Source organism: Centruroides vittatus, unplaced genomic scaffold (assembly GCF_030686945.1).
Source record: "Centruroides vittatus isolate TY-2023 unplaced genomic scaffold, ASM3068694v2 contig_1032, whole genome shotgun sequence".
Lineage (NCBI taxonomy): Eukaryota > Metazoa > Arthropoda > Arachnida > Scorpiones > Buthidae > Centruroides > Centruroides vittatus.
In genome coordinates this window covers 18,737-39,115 of record NW_027120670.1, presented here as the reverse complement: position 1 = coordinate 39,115, position 20,379 = coordinate 18,737, and the positions used below count along the sequence as shown (strand labels likewise).

The 20,379-nt window shown below is 34.6% G+C and overlaps 1 protein-coding gene and 1 non-coding gene across 3 annotated transcripts in view; both read left to right on the top strand.

The window, feature by feature from the left end:
- Positions 1-6,854, top strand: part of LOC136968073 (DNA-directed RNA polymerase III subunit RPC4-like) — a 78,234-nt gene extending 71,380 nt beyond the window's left edge. For both annotated transcript variants that reach the window (XM_067262047.1, XM_067262037.1), the window contains exons 6-9: positions 2,068-2,194; positions 4,862-4,996; positions 5,073-5,213; positions 5,549-6,854. In XM_067262047.1, coding sequence (XP_067118148.1) covers positions 2,068-2,194; positions 4,862-4,996; positions 5,073-5,213; positions 5,549-5,808 — 663 coding nt within the window. In that variant the 3' untranslated portion in view covers positions 5,809-6,854. The remainder of the gene's footprint in view (positions 1-2,067; positions 2,195-4,861; positions 4,997-5,072; positions 5,214-5,548) is intronic.
- Positions 6,855-18,092: 11,238 nt separating this feature from the next.
- On the top strand, positions 18,093-18,199 carry LOC136968126 (U6 spliceosomal RNA). The gene has a single exon (XR_010879610.1). It is a non-coding gene; the product is annotated as a U6 spliceosomal RNA (small nuclear RNA).
- The last annotated feature ends 2,180 nt before the right edge of the window (positions 18,200-20,379 follow it).

The window sequence follows — 20,379 nt, the reverse complement described above, 5'->3', positions numbered from 1 at the left end:
GCTCTCTCCTCCAATGGATTGCCGTGGCCAGAAGAAGCCACTCTTCTATGTTTAGAAGACATTTTGCCCGCAAGAAATCAGGACAGATCCCAACGGTGACGACGGAGATGTTAGACTAAAACCGAGCAGAGAGGAGCACACCCAAACTAACTGCTGACTAATATTTCCTTTTTTTTCTAATCAAAAATTACACTAATATGATAAATCCTATTAATAAACAAGGGCCAAGTAGAAAATACAGAAGAAAAAAACCATTTCTGCAGCAATATTTCTTTCAGTGGACAAGATCAAAAGTGAAGAAAGTCTTTTGCACATTGTTGATATCAAGAGAGAAAAAAATTGATCAAGAACTATCTTAACTGTCTACGTGATCATTCTACTGAAACCAAGATACCAGTACATTTATATTTTCAATAATTACTAATTCGATAATTTAACTACTGAAATATACTGCCAAATTTGCAAATCCCCAGGCATTGCCTTTTTTTCAGCCTTTGTAAAGTTTCCTCTGCTTGTAGTGTTTTTGTGTACAAGATGATTAAAAAATCCACTTAAGATTTCTAGAACAAGATTGAGTAGTTTTCAATTATGAACAGAATGTGCCAAGGTTGTTTAATTAACAAAAATTTATTAATCCAAAGATTTGAATCAAGTTAATTGTGAGAATAGAGGGGTCATTACTGAGACCTTGTAACGTGTTCACCCTGTTGGAACTTTCAGTCCGCTCACTGCGTCGAAGGATAGCCTTTCTATGAATGGTAATGGATGATCAAGATCGTGAAATCCTAATCAATGTCAGGATGCTGACACCAGATAGTTGATTTATCGTGGACTAACACGCCTATATTAAAGATGATTTCTAGGAGGGCTATTTAACAATAGATGTTTTTAAGATAAAGAATGAGTGGAACTCCAGATATAATATATATAAATTCTATTTATTGGACTAAAACAATATGGTATATACCAGGGGTGGCCAACAAGTCGATCGCGATCGAACCGGATCGATCGCCAAGCCAATTTTGGTCAATCGCTAGTGATGTCTTCACTTAATGTATTATATTTGTAACCGAACGCAACTGTATGCATGCAGTTATGACTCGACTCATAAGCAGTGAGTGCACTTCGTACTGAAACAGTGTATAAACATAGTATGTATTTCGCACTTCCCCCTCCCCACGTAGACTATGCCTATGACAACAAGTCGATCGCGACACATTTTTACGATAAAAAGTAGATCTTATGTGCACAAAAGTTGGCCACCCCTGGTATATACAATATTCTATAAACATTTTAAACAGGCAAGAGTGTCATATCAAAGGATCTAAAACTAACTTATTCCTTACATCTAACACAGATGCTACACAAGAGAGAGAGCTTACAATTGTCATTCTAAATATTATACTACCTTCACTTGAAGTTTGATCTTCTTAAATATCAACACGTTGATAAGTATTCTGGAGAATGCAGAACGGGAGAATCAATCATCTATGCACTCAGTATACATTATGGTTTATGTCTTCTATATGATGCCTTCAAGCCTATGGGAGACTGCCTAGTTATTATGGCAATTTCTGTCTTCTAAGAACTGCACTTATGTGGCCAATTTGGATCTCGTTAAATGAACTGCACGAGTTATTATGGCGAATTCTGTCTTCTAAGAATTGCACAAAAAGGCAGGAAATTTATTCCTTTTTATAGGGACGGCTGGGTAACTGACTCAGCATCATAGGACAGTGAGTAGTTTTTAGTCAACAACAAAAAAGAAGTTCGTTTCCTTCTTTTCTCGGAAATGAAAAATGTTCATCCTTTTTGTTAAAATTTTATCAAAGAAATAAAATATTTAGTTATAATATTTTATAATAATTAGTCCCTTAATCTGCAGATTGAGATCTGCATAATTTTTCTTGTTCAGAATCTCATTTTATATTTTATACATTATTTAAAAATTATTTGTTGTTGAGTGTATCAAACTTATTGTTTTAACCAGTTAATTTATAAACTTTATATGGTATAAAGATTCTAATGGCAGAATATTTAGACACGATTTATAAAATTTTCTTTCAGTTTATTGACTACGAAGACGACAATAAAGAGGACGATGGAGATCACCTCTATCCAGTAGTTTTGCCAGCTGGTTCTGGTATCGGCAGATTTCAACAGAACTTCAAAAAGAAAAAACAATGGATTAGAAGTAAGTTAATACACAAATAAATGGCAATACTTTTATATACTTTTCAAATATTAAGATTACTACACCATTTTATTGAACTCATTTTTGGGCATTGGCAAAAAATGCTTAGTCTTGGGGTCATGGCAAAATCCTAAAATTCTACCAAAGAAAAAAATATGCAGGGTGTTTGCTTTAATCTTTCCGCAATTTTGAGAGTAAATGAATTTGTTCAAAAAAAAAAGAGAGAGAAAGAAAAAAGTATGTTTAAATCACAAGGTAGTTCCACTGCAACAGGTAAACATGTCTCTCCTGGAGCTCTAGTCTGCTGCGTGAGATATGACTTGTGATGCCTGATGGGACAGGTATGTCGTCATCTCACTAGAACTTCTCACTGTAGCTCACTGTAGCTAAGTCCGTAGTGCAAAAGGTGACTTTCTAAGCATCACATTCAACTCTTCTCACCTACACACCAGTGTTGTGGAGTCAGAGTCAATAAAATTCTTTCAATTCCGGCAACTCCAACTTAGAGTTTACTATTGGTAAAATGCAAAGTAAGAAAAATACTTTTTAATTATTTAGTATCTAAAGAAATTTCTGAGAAAATGGACAGTTCTATAAATTTAGATATCAAAATGATATTAACTCATAAAGGCCATTTCATAGCAAAATGTTATGTACATCTTGTGCAACATGCTCTATACTTTCAGAAAATAGCTTTTATTAATTTAAGGCCCTTATCATGGGAACTTATAGTTAATCATGGGATTGCCTGGAAAGTAAATGCTTATCTTGCTTTAAAGTGCCAAGCTTATCTCTACCAAAGAAAGATAAACTTGGTGCTTTCCCAAGAAAAAAAAAATTGACTTTCATTTCAGGTGCTATAATTTTTACTTGGCTCAATATCTTTTTACATCTCACATGTTTTACTTTGGATAGCAATTGTTTTTTGACTAATTTCTTTTTTAATCCATCACTCTCTTATAAACTATCGTGTAATGTAGAGACTCTGCTCCATATTTTCTGTATTTCTACTATAAAGCAGTTTTTTTAATACCAATTGGGAATATGACTTAAAATTTGACATTTCTAATATTGCACAGTTTTTCATATTTTGTGAAAATGAATCCAGATTTATCTCTAATAATAGTAATAATTGTAATATCTAAATAATTAATTTTATGTGTTTTTTGAACTCAAACTTTATCTTTATATTCCTATTAATTTTATTTACTTCCTTAAGCAACTGACCGAGAATCATTAGATTTGCTTTTTCTTCCCCATAAAGTGGAAAAAAGATGATCTAAACCTGGTTCCTGTATCAGTTGATCCTTAATCTGAATAAATTACTATTCAATTACACTAGTTACAATTGGAAACAAACCTTTAAAAACTAAATTATATGCATTCCTGAAATTTTATTGAATTAGTTTAATATGCTTTGTGAAAAAAAATTTGTTTCAGTTAATCATATAACACAAGGGATACCTGTAATAATATATATTATACTTTTCACATTGAATCAAAATATTAGGTAAAAATGACATCCAAACAGTCAAGGTAAAAAAATAATAATGACAATGAAATTCTAATTTTAAGAAATTTAATAAAGTTTTCTTGTAAGAAGAAAGATGATTGGGTGATCAATGCATCATTCTGAAGTAGCTAATTGAATACTCAGTTATGAGAGTGTGATGAATTTAGGTAATTATGTAATAAATTTACCATCAGAATAAAGAGAATTGATAAATGCTTGAATGTGACATAAAATATGAGAAATGACAATAACAAAAATGTTTTGTATAAGCATAAACAGTTTGATGTATCAAAGTTTGTCATAAATTTTACATTTTATTATATGCACTTAGGTAAATTAAATGTTTCAAAAACAAACACTCAAGCATGTGCCCATTTGTTGGTGATGAGAAAAGTTTAAAGAAATAATTCATATTCAAAAACATTAAATGAACACCAAAATGTATTACTGTAAGTATTGTACAGTCTTACAGTATTGTAACTGATGAAATGAATAAAATAAATGCAAACAACAAAAAGTTAAGTATAAAAAATTCTGCTACTTTATTTTTATCAAAAGGAAGAACATTTGATAAAAATAAAGTAGAAGAATATTTTATACTTAAGGAAGTAAATAAAATTAATAAGAATATTAAATTTGAGATCGAAAAATAACTTAATAATAAATGATAGTATCGTTTATCAAGGGTTGTACTCTCTCTCATCGTTTATGAGAGAGAGTACCCTACAACCAGAAGTCAGTTATTCTTGCTTCAAATATTTAAGCAAGTTAGACCGTTATTTAAAGAATCCACCCACTTAAAATCAGACTGTCCGTGCCTTCGTTAAGACAAGACGTAACGAATGCAGTCAAGATTCAATTTGGCGCTATCTTGTTGCCCTCGAAATTGGCATCTAAACCGAAATATTTGAAAGAATGAAATTTATAAACGAGTTGTTTGAGAGCCACGCGATTAGATGTACTGTACGTTGTCATTTGCGATGCGATACGTTTAGTCGTTTATGGATACGAAAGGTTCTCCATTTACTTTATGCTATAGACCCATTCTCAGGTATTCGTTGGTGCTGTTGGGTTTGGTTTGACTAAATACGTATTTATTTGAAATATAAACGATGATAAATAATAAATTTTTTTTAAAAAATTTTGTAACAAAGTCAAGGTGGAGTCGGACGACGAAAGCGACAGCGACACTTCGGAGGCCCGTTCGAAAAAAGGAGCGTCGAATCGATCCGGTCAAGAAGATCCTTCACTGGAAACTGCCAAATTATTTTCATCAACGGAGCTACCGAGTATTCTTTCTTATCATTTTTCCCATATTCCTCACTCTCTTCTTCGAATATTAAACTTTTTCAAATTATTCTTTAGAGTGCGGTAAATTAATATTTTTCCAATTTCCGAACTGTCTACCCGGTCTGACGGATAAGGACGAGCACAGAAACAGGACAGAGACCAACGCCGAATCCTCCTCTTCTCAGAGGAAAAGCGCACACTCGAAGAAAATGGCAAGTATCTTCATCGTTTATAGTTTAAATTTATAGAAATCTAGAGGAAGATTTTTCTCCTTTGACGTCGTCGATTTGGTCTGTTACCGGCGGGTTCGATAAGATTTGTTTTGTACAGGTCTTTCCGCTGGCGGATAATAAAATTTAAAACAAATAATTTTCGAACTTTTAAAAATAGCGGCTTAGAAATTCGAATGTCGGACGGAAAGTTTTCGAGCGCTTATTGCGAGAATTTTCGTCGGATAATAAATTATAATTTAATTAGAAATTAATTTTAGTTTAATCTTCGATTTCTTCCAGAAACTAATTTACTTATTTTGAAATTTTTAAACTAGAAAGCGACCGGCAAGTGCGGCACGTTGGCTGACTGGCCGGAGGGTTACCTGGGAAAACTGCGGATACGTCGATCGGGGAAGACGCATCTGGACGTGGGATCCTTAGTGTTGGACGTGGAGGTGGGCACCTCCATCGAATTCCTGCAGGACCTGGCATCAGTGGTGGTGGGAAGGACCGGAGGGGCCCTGACCCTACTGGGACAGGTCCGAGACAAGGTGGTGTGCGTGCCCGGTACAGAGAGTCTTCTGGCCGCCTGCTCTTGAACCTTTTCCTTCCCCGTTTGACATTTATGTACCGGAGATGGTGCCGCCTCCAATTTTTTCCTAAGGAATTGGCCGGATTTGTATATTTTATTTCCATTATCGAACACTTCCAACAGCCTTTGACGACTGTTGGAAGTGTTCTTCGTTTTATTATGCGTGTCTTTTTTGCACGTTTTATTTGTTAATAACTGTAAACGACAATAAGTATCCGACATTGGGTGCGTTCTTTAATAGCGGTCGTTCCGCGTCGCCGCTACTACGGGAGTGCGCTGCTGTTTGTAGGCATTTAGGAATGACGGTGAAAGAAAGAAAGATGGCGGCGCCCGCACTATCGATAGTATGGTGATGAGGAATCTATAATTCTAAAATATGAGCTTTTAAAAGCAAAAGAAGGGTCCCAATTGTAAAATTTAACCATAAAATGGATTATTTGTTGAAAGAGCATTCAAAATAGTCACAAAAAAATTACAATGCCGGCTACCATTCGAAAATTCGAAAAGACACATCATTGCGTGCACCAATTTGCGATTTCACAACTTCTAAATTTTCATTCATAAAACCACATAATGGACCTCGAAACGAAACTATCTGAGCCATGGAGGACGCCATTTTTCTTTCCACCGTAAACTACTGCTACAAACGGCCGTTTATGCCGTTCCACGGTGCGCACTCCCACCGGAATTTAGGAACGCGTTCCGCAGGAATTTTTAAACGGATGTCGCTCGCGCGGAGTTACGCGGAGGAATAAAAGAACGCACCCATTATTATTCAATTGTTCGTAGTTATACGCCTCTTAATAATAATCTCGCCCGGTTTACCGAAAGAAAAAAAAAACAACAGATTTTAGGAATTTCTTGGTATGTTCTTTAAAATTTTAAACAAAAGATTTTAAAATTTTAATTGTAAATATTGTGTTTAGATAGTCCCTTGTACGTAAAACGTAGCTTTCGCATTTGCCGTTCGAGTACGCGTTTCTGTTTACATTTATTCTTATTACGCGCACAAATTAATTTACTGCAGCAATAAAATATAAAATCGATATTTAACGTTTCTTGTAAAGCGTTTTAATTTTAATCTTCCAAAATCGTCTTAAAACAGAATTATTTTAAAAAATTACAATTATTCTTCTTTTCATAAATGCAGTAAATAATAGGCTAAGTAATGATCGAAGCATTATTTATTGTAGAAATTTTCGAACATCTCAAGAAAATACGTTGCTTCATATCTTTTTATTGTGTATCCTTTATCTCTCACACAAAAACACACAATACATATGAGGAATATATAATTATAGCCTTATATACCACTATCTAAGGAATGCTCCATACAAAATTATTTTTTAATATCGAGAAATACAAATTAAGAAGTGGAAACGTGTCGACTCTAATGGGTTGGATGCAAATTTGGCCAAACATTAGGCCAAACATTTCAGCAATGGAACATAAGAGGAAATAGCGAGGTTAAGGCCGAAGTTTTAAACGCGAAAACGTGTACGTCGGACGTTCAGCGCCGCTTTCCTGTAAGCCTAGAAGTTTGACAATGGCGTTTGGAATGTTGAGCATGATTCCACTGACTTTCCAAACATCATTGTCAAACTAAACTTCTAAGCTTACAGGAAAGAGGTGCTGAACATCCGACGTACACGTTTTCGCGTTTAAAACTTCGGCCTCGCTATTGTTATGCGTAACAATTTCGGCAAGTTGTTACGCATAAAACAATTATTATTTCAACAAAGGGTATTCGCATTTTTCACCCGATGCTCGCCCTCTGGTGTTTAAAAACAAAACTATTTTATCTGGGTAGTTTGAATCATTCTTGGGTATTGTCAACAGTAAAAATGAATAGCAATAAAAGAAAGCAAAGCTTTCTGTTGCATTCCAAATTGCAATTTCAAAGCCGTACGGGAGCCACAAAATAAGTTTTCGTCTATTCCCATATGAAAAACATGGACGGCCGGATGGCCGAGCGGTCAAGGTGGCAGCCTACCGCTCTGGGGGACCCGGGATCGAATCCGAACGGGTCGAATAATCCCCAGGAATTTTTCGGGGGGGTGGTCCGTTCGGATATGTCGGGCCCCGTCCCTCACCACCCGGCCGCCCCATTGTGGGCCTGGCCGAACCCATAATGGGCCTTCTAAAAGAGGCCCTCTTAGTGCCCACAGGGCGGAAAGAGTTAAAAAAAAAAAAAAAAAAAATATGAAAAACATGATTATTCGGAAACCAGGCTTCGGAGAAGCTCATAAATATAATCGACAGAAAGAGTGGACAAACTGTTAAGAATTAGCAAAAAAGTTTTCTGATTGTCCAGCTTTATGTAAAACTAGTTATGCTGTCAATTTTAAAGGATTTTTCCGTAAAGTTTAAAATGCCAGTAATTTCGTCTGGGAGACAGGGCTGAATTTAAGCATTTCGAGGCCCTAAGCCAAAGCCCGTGTGATGCCCCTACCATCCCCTTCACATTTTTAGAAGTCAATCATAAAAAGAAAAGAGTTAACATAACATTTTAGCAACTTTTTTGTGTAGTATACTTTAAATACTATACTTTACTTACAAAATATACTTTAAATATTTTGTTGGTTTGTAAAATTTTTATTACAAAATTTGACTTCAATTTTCTTTCTTGTAGAAATTTTTGAGGCCCCTTGAAACTAGAGACCCTAAGCAAAAAGGTAACATAGCTTACTTGTGAATACTGCCCTGATGGACAGATGTGAAAACTAATGTTTTTTTTTTTAACACAGAGCACAAATGTATAGAACGATTTCGCTCATTTGTTCTATAATACCACATGTAATGACGTGTCCCACTAGCAATAATTATTATCCTATAAAATTTCTCGATAAACAGCTACAAGCAGAATATATCATTATATCGGACAGTAATATATGATTAATTTTACGTTGACTAGTTACAAGCGACCCAGAAAAAGTAACCATTTTGTAAAAATGCAGCGCCCTCTATAGTTCATGAAAAACGCGAATACGATACCTGCCAACAGATTATCTTGGCGGTAGCCTTTAGGTATCGTAGAACGATAATAGTGCTTCGTGGAGCAATTGACCGCAATGGCTTCAGTAGTAGCAAATATACTTGTGTAAGATACCAAGCAAGGTGACATTCCTATCCCATTACAAAATTTTTAATTCTTTCTGCACGTACGCAAGCCACAGTTGAGGAGAGAAGCATTTAGAAACAGCAAGCGTATAAAAGAAAAGAAAGCAAAAGTTAGTGTCTAAACTGAAAGTGCAGGAATTTCAAGCTAAGAAGCAAAAACTGCTCTCAAGTTGCAAGTACTGTAGCTGGGAATAATGAAAAAATGCAGCAACTAAGGAAATAATGCCAGTGATAACTGTTGTAAGTCTCACCATTAGAGGTAGACAACTTTTAATTGAATTGAGTCATTTGGAAATTGCGACTTCTCTCACAAGTGTTTGTATTATTCGTTTAAATGATTACATGCTTTACGATATTTCATAATAATATATTTGTTAAGACTGCCTTATAAACGAACAATAATTTTCATTAGGAAACACAAGTCGACCATCATATAACAAGTGTTTGAGATTAGCCAATACAGCCGTTAGTGTCGTGTTATCCAACGACGAATTAGGAATTCACCCTCCTGAGGGTTTTATCCCGAGTGATGCCGAGTACCTCGCGTAGTAAAAAATTTTCTAAGACAACCAGATGTGCTTAGAGACGCTTTCCCTTCTGCCGGTGATTGATATAGACGAATTGGTCTGGTGTTTTGCGCGTGCACGCAGTGCCGTAACTAGGATTTTGGACGCCTATGGCCAAGAATAAAAATGGTGCCTTTTTAATTTTTGTTATTAAATAAAAATAAAAATGGTGGTTTATTTCTGAAATATATGTTCGTAGAAATTACAGATAATAAATACTATATAAATATAATTATAGAAGTTTTTGTGTTGTTAATTTCGTATACATATTATTCCGAAACCTTCTCATTGGCGCCTTTATTAAATCGGTGCCTATGGCGGGAGCCACATTGGCCATACCCTAGTTACGGCTCTGCGTGCACGAATATGTTTGTTTAAATGATCCGAGATTTGTCGCACCGTCCGACACTCCATGGCACTCGAGGACCTCATGAATTAGTCGAAACGATGAAGTTATGGATCAGGGAGGTATTTTTAACCAACCTGAAACTGCGCGAGCCAGTGTTCCCACCATTGGCACGAGCGGATCCACTAAAGATAAAGCTAATCGGGCTGCAATTTGAAAAAAATTTTAGAACTAAAATTTTTACTGTCTTTCCCACTGTCGTCCGTCTGTTCTTAATCTCGATAACTGAGTTACAGATGAAAGTCGAGACCATATATGGAAAGATTAGGGGCAAGAGCCCCGATTAGCTATATGCGAACTTTCGATCCAAACCGGGAGTCACGTTATTTCAATTCAAAAGTTTCCCCTGAAAGTTGTTAGATAGATGACCGGCACGATTCGATTTCTAAAAGTATGACGTACAGTACAAAGGCAAGACACTACTAATATGAGGTGGAGAGCATATATTTTAAATTAAGTAAATTAAAAAATATGATTAAAAATTGCAGCCCGGCATTGTGACCACGTCACAATAAATATTTGCTCGTTTACAATTATGAAAGTTTTAATAATGTAAAAGATTTCGCTAAAAAAGTAGTTTAATTTCATATAATAATAGTTTCCATTCAAAATTGAAACAAGACGTAAAAAATGTTTTCAAAAATTAGGAGAAATTCTATACCGTGTTGGATTTGTTATTGATTAATTATAATAAAAGACGCGTTTAAAAAGTTTCAAAGCAATGGAACTAGATGTTAGAACGAGCCAATAGTTAAACGTCACAATACAAAATCTTGCATCTGTTTTAGTTACCAAAAGGCATTTCAAAATCTTTTGTGATATTGTTATACCATATCTAAAATCAAAAAAAAGGTTTAAATTATCTTTTATACTTCTAGTTCTCGTTTACAGCTATAGTACCTAATATAACTATGAGTGGGAGTGCAAAAAGAACACCACCAATTGTGTGTTCACCTCTATAGTTAAAATGCACTTAAATGAATGGAATGTCAGGCTCTATAGACGTATTGCACTTTAATGTCATAATATTTAATAAGACAGACATAAAAAGACAACAGAAATCCAAAAGTATAAGGACAGCACATAAAACTTTTTTTTTTTGCTACATCAATAACTTGTAGTGTCAGCTTCCTTTTCGATACATTCAACTAAGCGTTTCGGTATGCTTCGAACTAGTTGTGAAAGGTACTATGATGTAATACTGTCCCAAGCATCATACACAGCAGGTTGGAGGCCATTAAGGGGTGAAACTACTTGTCTTTGTTTACTGTCTGAACTACATGTCCCTCAGACGTTTTCTATGATGATAAGATCTGGGTGATCTTGCAGGCCAATTCAACAATTGAATGTTTTTCTGCCATCCATTTTTGATCGCTCGAGATGTTTGGAAAACTGCGATATTCCGCCGAAAACTAAAATTATTTTTCCTAGAAATCATCCGTAAGTGCATAACTGCGTATACGATATATTTCTGTGAATTCGTTATAGGAACAGCAGCTAAATTAGTTTTTGTTCTTGATGATTCAACCTACATGTTGTTGTCTGTTCATTTGAAAGTTTAGTTCTTTCCTTAAATCATTCCAGTTTTAACGCATGCCATCAGGGCCATCTAAGTTGAAACGCTTTTCACCAGAGAATAATCGTTATCTCCATTTATTTGAGAATGGCAGTTCTTTAGGCAATGGAGTTATAGCAGGTCTGCTCTTCAATTTTGCATATAGATTGCTAAATAACTCGGGAAATAGTCTGGCGAGAAACAGATGTTGAATTTGAGCAGAAATTTGGCTAACGGATATTTTGTCATTGGTTGTTAGTCTAGATATCCGTCTAAAAACATTACAATGTAACTTCTTTCTCCTTCCCAATCGTTTCTTCATAGTTCGTTTTGTTCCTTTTAGTAAATTTTCAACTACTACTATTGATTGGATGGTTTCCTCAACAATGGTGCTAATTGATTAAAAGTGAAACTTCATTAAGTCTGACTCCATTCGAGATAAGACACACGATCCCCCTCTATCTTCCCAACTCCTTGACTTTTAACATCAAAATTTAATAGCATCAAAGCCCGTAATATCCAAAATTTCCGAAAATTTCGACGAAGGGCACAAGAGTTATTAAGCTTCAAAGTGGATAAACAAAATCAAATGCTTCCCACACACTTACATACATACACGCAGGAAAAAAAAAAACTCAAGTTTTGGGTGTAAGTTTTGTTCAAGTATTACTACAGGTGATATAATAAAGAAATTTTGTTCTTTGCTGAACTAACTCTCATTACTGTGCCAATCCTTAAACACCAGTATAAAGTTCTATTAATAAGTAAAGTCCAAGTAGACAATTAACAATAATATTAAAACTCAAGTTTGTTTGCATTTCTCGATGTTTCAAAGGTGTCCGAGTCCAAAAGTGTAAAAATCTGTGGGTCATTTTTTGACCGATCTCCATACTTCCCGTTATAATTATAAGTAACAGCCGGAAAGTAAAAACAACAAATCTATTCTAAAACAATTGATTTTTGTTATTTATTTATTTCCACGTACATCGCGATTTTTTTCAGTTGCGCTCAATATTTGCATACTCGTTCTAACTGATTTTTATACATTGGAGATAGTCGTGTGACTAGACAGAACAGTTTACAACATGCAAAATGCCACGTGACAAACAGCTGGCAGAAAGCGAGATTCGGAACATTTGGAATGGTGCCAATTGATTTAAGTGCATTTTAGCTGAAGAGAGAAAAAATGGAGGGGTTCTTATAATTATGAGCGGGAGTCTATACCTTTCCATGTTAAAACTTGTACATTTGTTTTGAAGTAGTGCTCCTCTATAAAATATTTCTATATTATTCTCTCTGTGTGTTCAAAGAGCCGCGATATATTTTCTTACTGCATGTTTGTAACTTTATTTCTACATTTTATTTGATCCGTAAAACGATCGGAACGACTTCCTCTCGATTTCTTCACATCTAAAATATATAAGGAGGTTGAAGAAGAAAAAGGTTTGCATATTTTGTCGAGCGAAACGTTTTTATGCAGAATAATTTTCGCGGTGAACAATGGCTTGTCGTTTCTTTCGTAAAAAATGTAAAGAAACATCATAATTCGATTTAAATTTCAGTTGCCGACTTGTAAATTTATGTAACGATTTCAACTTTCTGACTATTCGTTATTAACTGAAAAAAAGTGGTCGTCCGGAAATTTTACTCTTGGGATAATTGTGTATTTTCCTGTTTGAAAAATGTATAGTTTCTAAGTGAATAAATCGATATATACATTAACAATGTGACTAGTTCCTGTATGCTATGGAATCTCGATATACAGTCATTCGTAATGCCAACAACATTCTCGAACAGATCTTCTAACACTATTTATGGACATATAATTGCGGAATATAGTGCCGATTTTCCCGTCTAAGTTCCTAAAAACACTCACCATTTAAAATAAAACTTTTATAGTACCGGAAGAATTGTTTTGGCGACAATTTGAAAAAATTGTAGACCTATAAATTCCCACTGTCGTCTGTTGTCTGTCCGCCCTTAATCGCGAAAACGGAGATGTCAACGAATAGTTACTATTATATTATATTTATATTGACACAGCAGTGGAAGGCCAGAAGAAGCCGAGACGTATTAGAGCGTGTTCTTGTGTGTGAGCTTGTACGGATGCTCATTGCTACATATTTGTCCGAGATAGTTCGGCTTAACGCTAAGATTTAGTGCCCACTTCGGAGGCGAACAAATAGCGGCGCTAAAACGAAGTTTCACCGTATTTAAAGTCAGCTACATATGATTAGCCTATTTAAGATGCGCGTATATTACGAATTTCAGTCCAAGACACTAATGCCTATCTTCCGTTATAATCTGCATACGTAATGACCGGATATGCATTCTGTCGAGTAATGTCTTTACAAGGATCTCGAATGTAAATATTTATTATTTAACGACAGCTCCTGAAGAATATAAACGTCCTCAGTTCGTTACGGAAGAAAATAATATACATACACTGTAATCGCTAAATGTTATTGTCTATAGTAGAATTGCTCTGGAATAAAAGAAGTAAATACTGCAGTGTAAGTAGCATATTTGCATTTATTTCTTCTGTACTAACAAAGTTGTATGTAGGAAGAAATAAAAAATAAATAAAGTTTTCCTATTTAGTTTTTTTTTATTTTTATCTTTTTTATTTCATTTTTCAATACGATATTCGGTTATACATCAATTTTCTTTTTATTATATTCTGAAGGAAATTTTGCATTATTTGGCGGCCCCTGTTAAGAATCACTGATCTATGGTACCGCTCAGGGGGATTTTCTATGGAAAACTGGCCCTTATTTAGGTGTTATAAACGTAAAAAAAAACCACATGGTCAGCCCTTTGACCTACGACCAACAACTACCAGTGTTCGGTGGTTTTATCCAATCGGTCATTGGGGGAGGCTCGGTTGGAATTGGGAATGCCATAAATCCAAATCACTGATTTACTTTGTATCAAAATCAATTGCCTTTTACTACATAAGCACATCATATTTACTGTACACAAAATTAGTTGTAATTATGAAAAAATATATCTGGCAAGAGTTCGACTTTCTCGGCGCTGGAACAGGAGGTTAAGGAGATCTTTAGGAAGACCGATCATTTTCAGTTGTACTAGGATATAAAATTTCAGTAATTTTGTTGAATTACGATAAAAAAAAATCTTCATTTAAAAAACAAACACTTTGACATTAGCTCAAAGTTAAAATTGTGTGTAACGCCATCTGTTACGAAATGTTATTAAAAAGTAACTTTTATATTATTATTTATTATAAAAAAGAGGGAAAAGCTTAATTTTGAGGGTAGACAAGAGTTTTTAAAAATGTAAGTACCAATTACGAGTAAAATTTCCATTAAGTCCGGACTCCCTCGACTTCCTTATTCCAAAATTTAATAGCATCAATGCCCTTTATTTATAAGTTACCACGGCAAATTTTGTTTCTTGATCTTTATCCCATGTATTTCACGAAATAGACACAACAAAGGAATTTTTTCCTTTTTTTACCTGACTTTTTGGATATCAAAACTATTTACATAATCTAGATAATTGATAAATGATGTCATACAACAATCGTTAAATATTTTACGCGCAAGGCATCTTATCGATAAATGAAAATCGCTTCTATAATTAATCAGGATTTTATCCGAACTTCAACCCGTCACTCTGCGATTGACTAAAAATAATCGCAGATAACATTACGCGTAAACTTTTTATCTGGCATTCCGCTTACTCCATAATTTAATTATCGAGTAAGCGGAATGTGTGGGAAAATGTTTACGAGAAATTTATTTATTTATTTGATACCAGATTTCACACGGCGTGCTATCCCGGAAATAAAATGGCCGATAAGTGGTGATTTTTGTTATGAACTTTTGGAACTATTTTTTCCATAAAATTCTCCCCATGGAGAGTTTTATGGGAAGCCAAATTTAACTAAGTTTAGCCCATTGGTTCTCCGCAGGAGACGCCCAATAGAGTAACTTTAATTTGAATCCCCTTGTATTTTGACGCTATTAGTGGAAAATTTTAGCATATAACACGAAAGAAAATTGAGTTTTCACATTTAATGTACGAAAGTTAATCGCTCGAATCGATTATTCCTAATCAATCGAAGTATTCCGTTTTAACAAAGTACACGTTATCAATTTATATCGTCACGCGAACCTCGATAAATTGATGATACGGATACACGCTCTCTCTTAAGCTTAATTTTAAATAAAATCATAGCAATTTTTCGAAAGTTACACCAGTAATATTAGAAAATATTTAAAACCAGTTACGTCGCCCCTAAAGTCCGATTCACTGACGAAACTAATTTAAGTTACGAGGTGCCAAATGTCACAATTTCCCTTTCTCACCCGTATACTAACAACGATTTCGAGAATGCCGTAACTTTGCGTAACTTTTCAATTATTAAATTACGTTAGATAAATTTTCATACGAGGAAACCCAGAATAACGAAGAGAAATGTAAATACAGTAAACTCTAATTATAGACACGTTGTTCCACAATACATGAGAACAATTTAGAGAAGCGCCTGGGATGGAGAGATGAAGAAGGTAGTTTTCCACTTTCCCTGTATACGAGAGACCGTCTAAATTGGACTAAGTCACCAGCACGAGCGTATGGAGACATTTTGGTTAAGGGGAGCAAAGGAGGTCAATTTTCCCCAAAGGTTTACACAAACAAAAACACAAGTATCAATTTTTAACCCGGCAAACTCGACGTGGCCAGGTGCGAACTCGCCACCGAATATTGTTATATAGTTTTATCCATTCGCCCCTGGGAAGTATTTAAAATATTTTAGTGTCTTTTGCGTTTTAAGAAACGTTAAAACTCGGAATCAATTCCGAAACGTTTCTTATTCAATTACAAAAAGAAGGGGGGCAACAACGAAACGAATAGGCTGCCGATTTACTCGAATTCTTTAAGAAAACTGCATAATTCGAATAACGAAAATCATTATTACGTAAAAAAACTAAACGTAATAATATTTTGCCACATTATTACGTTAAGTTTTTTGTTTTGTTTCCATATTGTTACGTTTAGTTTATTACGTCAAAATTTGTTACACTTTCATTTTCTGATGTAATAATGATTTTCGTTATACGAATTACGCAGTTTTCTTAAAGAATTCGAGTAAATCGGCCGCCAATTCGCGTTTTTTTTCCGTTTCATTCTTTGACGTAACGATTAACTTTTGAATTAATATAAATGTTATTAATTACAAAAAGTTATGAAACTTAATAAATAAACTTTATGATTTTGCCACCCGTCGAAACATTTCAAAAATCATTATGACGACAAAGAATGAAACGTCAAAAATGAAATATATCGTCATAACTACAAATCAATTTTTTACTGTTTTCCTCTATTTGTTATTATTTTTATAAACGTCGGGCGTAACGCGTAATTGCGAATTACTTTTGGTTTCCTTTCCCAAGTGTCATCTTTCCTATCACGTGAAAGACACGATACATCGGCTAAACGACCATGTGAATGACACAGGACGATTGGTCGCGTCGATCACGTGGACAACCAGAAGTCGTCGGTCACGTCGCGCGGATGAAGGAAATCACGTGAATAGATTGTGGCTTCCGGAAACCGGAACCGACCATTTTATCATGACGTCTACGAATTGGAAGGAAAATTATCATTGAAGTATCGCTCTTGTCTCGTTACATGCGTAATTAAATTAATTTCCGACGGTGCCATTTGGAACTTATTGTTACGCTGAGTAATACAGCCAGGCGTTTTTCCCCTCTTCTAGTGCCGACATCACGTGTGATGGGATGGAGTCGACTCGTCTAGTCTATTGTTACGTCATACTGGCAGCAGTTCAAGACGAAGAGAAAAAAATTACGTAACGATTTATAACAAAAAAGGCGTAAAAAATTAATTCACGTATCTTGTTATCGTGTAAATTTTTGAAGTTTGTCTTTACGTATGTGGCGATCGAATTACGTTGCAACGTTTTTTATGTTAGCAACAATTAATGTTTCTATTAAACCTTTCGAATCAATTATACAGAAAGCCAAAATAAACAAATGAAAGGCTTCTATTGGTTGGTTTTTATATGTTTTGGTAAAGACGACCAATAGAAGCTCCTCTTATTATTAGTTATAAAATTAATTTAAACTAAATACGATAATTGAGAATTGTTAATACAAGAGATGTCAAGTCTCGTGTCTAATCAAAAATTATTCATTTATTTTCTAATTGAATGGAGTAAATTTTTTCGCTTCCAAAATTAGACAAAACAAACAAATGAAAACAATTTAATCCATTATTTTAGCAAAAAAAAAAAAAATAATAATAATAACAGCGTGTCAAATCTTGTTTATCGTCCACAATAATTGGATTTTATCCAGTCAAGGCTACTTTTGTAAAGTATCTCCTATCGAATTTTCGACGCTAAACATATCCTAATGCCCACCAATCAAAAATACGACAAATCAGCAAAAAAATTAAATCGAGTTAATTCGGGGATTTTTTCAGATGTTTTATATAAAAACCTCCGTTCTATTATTTAGTAATTCGATTTACGTTAAGAGTTTTAGATGTTTTTCAACAATAAATTAATAAATCGTCGTTAATTGTAACGACACCGCCGATAGTGGCGACGTCGAGTGGAAGCATATAAAAGCGTCGGGGAATCGTTACCAAGTGTATTCGCTTCGGCGGTACATATACTAAAATTGGAACGATACAGAGAAGATTAGCATGGCCCCTGCGCAAGGATGACACGCAAAATCGTGAAGCGTTCCATATTTTTTTTTTACTCTAACACTCAAAAATATTAAATACTTGTATGACGTCGAGTTAAATACGTAATTAACATAAAGGTACGCGTTAATATTATCGTGACGTAAAGGTGAAACACGGAAAATCTCGTAAAGATTAAAAGCACACCGAGCCCAGTGTTAATAGGGACCAAAATTAATACTAATTAATTAATTTTTAGGAAGATTTAACTCTGAATGTATCTTATTGGCGACGATTGACGTCGTCATTGGGATACACGTGACAGAACTCGAATTCTTTAAAGTTTGATGAACCTCTTTGTTGTGGTTAATAAGGCACAAAGGTATTAAGTACTCGTACACAGGGCTTAACGGCGTAATACTTTGCTTTAAATAATATTATACTATTTATAAAATACGTAACGAGGAGTTTCGTATTCATATCCGACACTCCTTATTTTATTTACGAAGCTCCTACAAAAGAAATATTTTTTCGTTACTTAAACGAGCATTAACTAGGCCCTTCCTCGTTTTTATTTACTGTTTTTGATCGGGTTCATTAAACCCTTCACCAGCAATTTCGTATACGAAATATAGGTTTCTATTTCCAGTCGTAAAAATAATGTTTAGATAAAAGGGCGAGTACCGAGATAAGGATCCTTCACCCATAAACACAATTATTGCAATTTCTGCACGTGCCTGTAATTTGTTCGGACATAAATTATGCAAGTACTTACGGGGGCAATTTCTCGTTTAAATTGCTTCGAACGAGAGATTTTTTCCGCCCGAAAATTAAGCTTTTCTTCCTTCCTTTCGGAAACAACACATTCATAAGTATTTTCGAGTCATTACCATAGAATTAAACTGCATTTCCCTAATCATCATAAAACGTGTAGATTTCTCCAGGCCTGGAGCACCGATTACAATTTATCACGGGTTCTGTCATTAATCAGGCTACAATTGGGCGTTGACTGGAGAACGTTCGAGAAAATCGTGTAGCTCGATGCAACTGATAGCTTTAATATTCTAGAAAAGGCTTTACGTATCCACTTGCTATATTTTTCCATGGCTCCAGTGGAAAATTTTAGATATTTTTCAACAAAGCAAATCCGCCGCGTTATTATTTTTCTTCCACATCTTGCGATTTTTTGAAGGTCGTCCAGTTTATTTATAGAAACAGAATATCGATAAAATGCAATTTCGCTGTTGCCGTAACGGTTACAACAATAATTTTCTTTTGTGTAAAATTTAAAATTATTGGAGACAAAAATTTGACTATTTCCGAAACGAAATTTCTCATTTCGCTCTGGAATTTGAAATACGTCGACAATGGCAGATTTTGTAAATAGGGGTTATGAAATTTAACTGTAAAAATTGAATTAGTTAATGAGCGTGAGACCTAAAGTGTTAAGTCACAAAATCTCGCCTTTATAGTATAAAAAATTGATACATTAAAGCGAGGCACGACACTTAACACATTAGGGTATTTAATTTAAATAATATATCCGAACTTCTGAGGAGAGTCTTTCTTGTATTTAAAATCTGTTTGGATAAAATATTAAATCTCAAAGTTTAAACAAGAACATTTTTTAACCTGTCTTGCACACTCAAGCCTTACAAGTAGCCAGGAAATAGCCTTTGTGTCCCAATTGTTATAGCAGAGTTTAAGGTTTCTTTGTAAACTTTGAAAATTTCAACAAGAGAAAAGGGAAAAAAGGGAGCATTATTAACCCAATTCGTAAAATCTCGTGCAAAACCGAGAAGTCACTGAAAAACTTAATCCTTGGCCCGATTTTGAGAGCAAGGTTTTAAATCTTACAAGTTAAATTACTCGTAAATTATAAAATATTTAATGTGTTAGATCAGAAGTCCTTAAGGTCCGAAAGACTTCGTGATCTTAAGGGCTTTTCTAGATAAACCAATCGATCGTAGACTATATTGATTTCCTAGTATTTTTAAATAAACAATTAAAAATTTCCTATAAAGTAAGTTTCTTAAAGTTATTACCTGCAATTAAATGCATATAGCCCATAATTTTAACATTTCAAGTACTCATATATTCAAGAGCATTGTCACTTATCAGACAGACCATTTATTCCCGGCTCCATTCAACCGGTGCATACTGGTACCATAATATTGGAGAATGCATTTCCAGGAAGACACGAAAAATCAATACGAAACTGCTATTGTATCGATCTATAGTTAATGACAG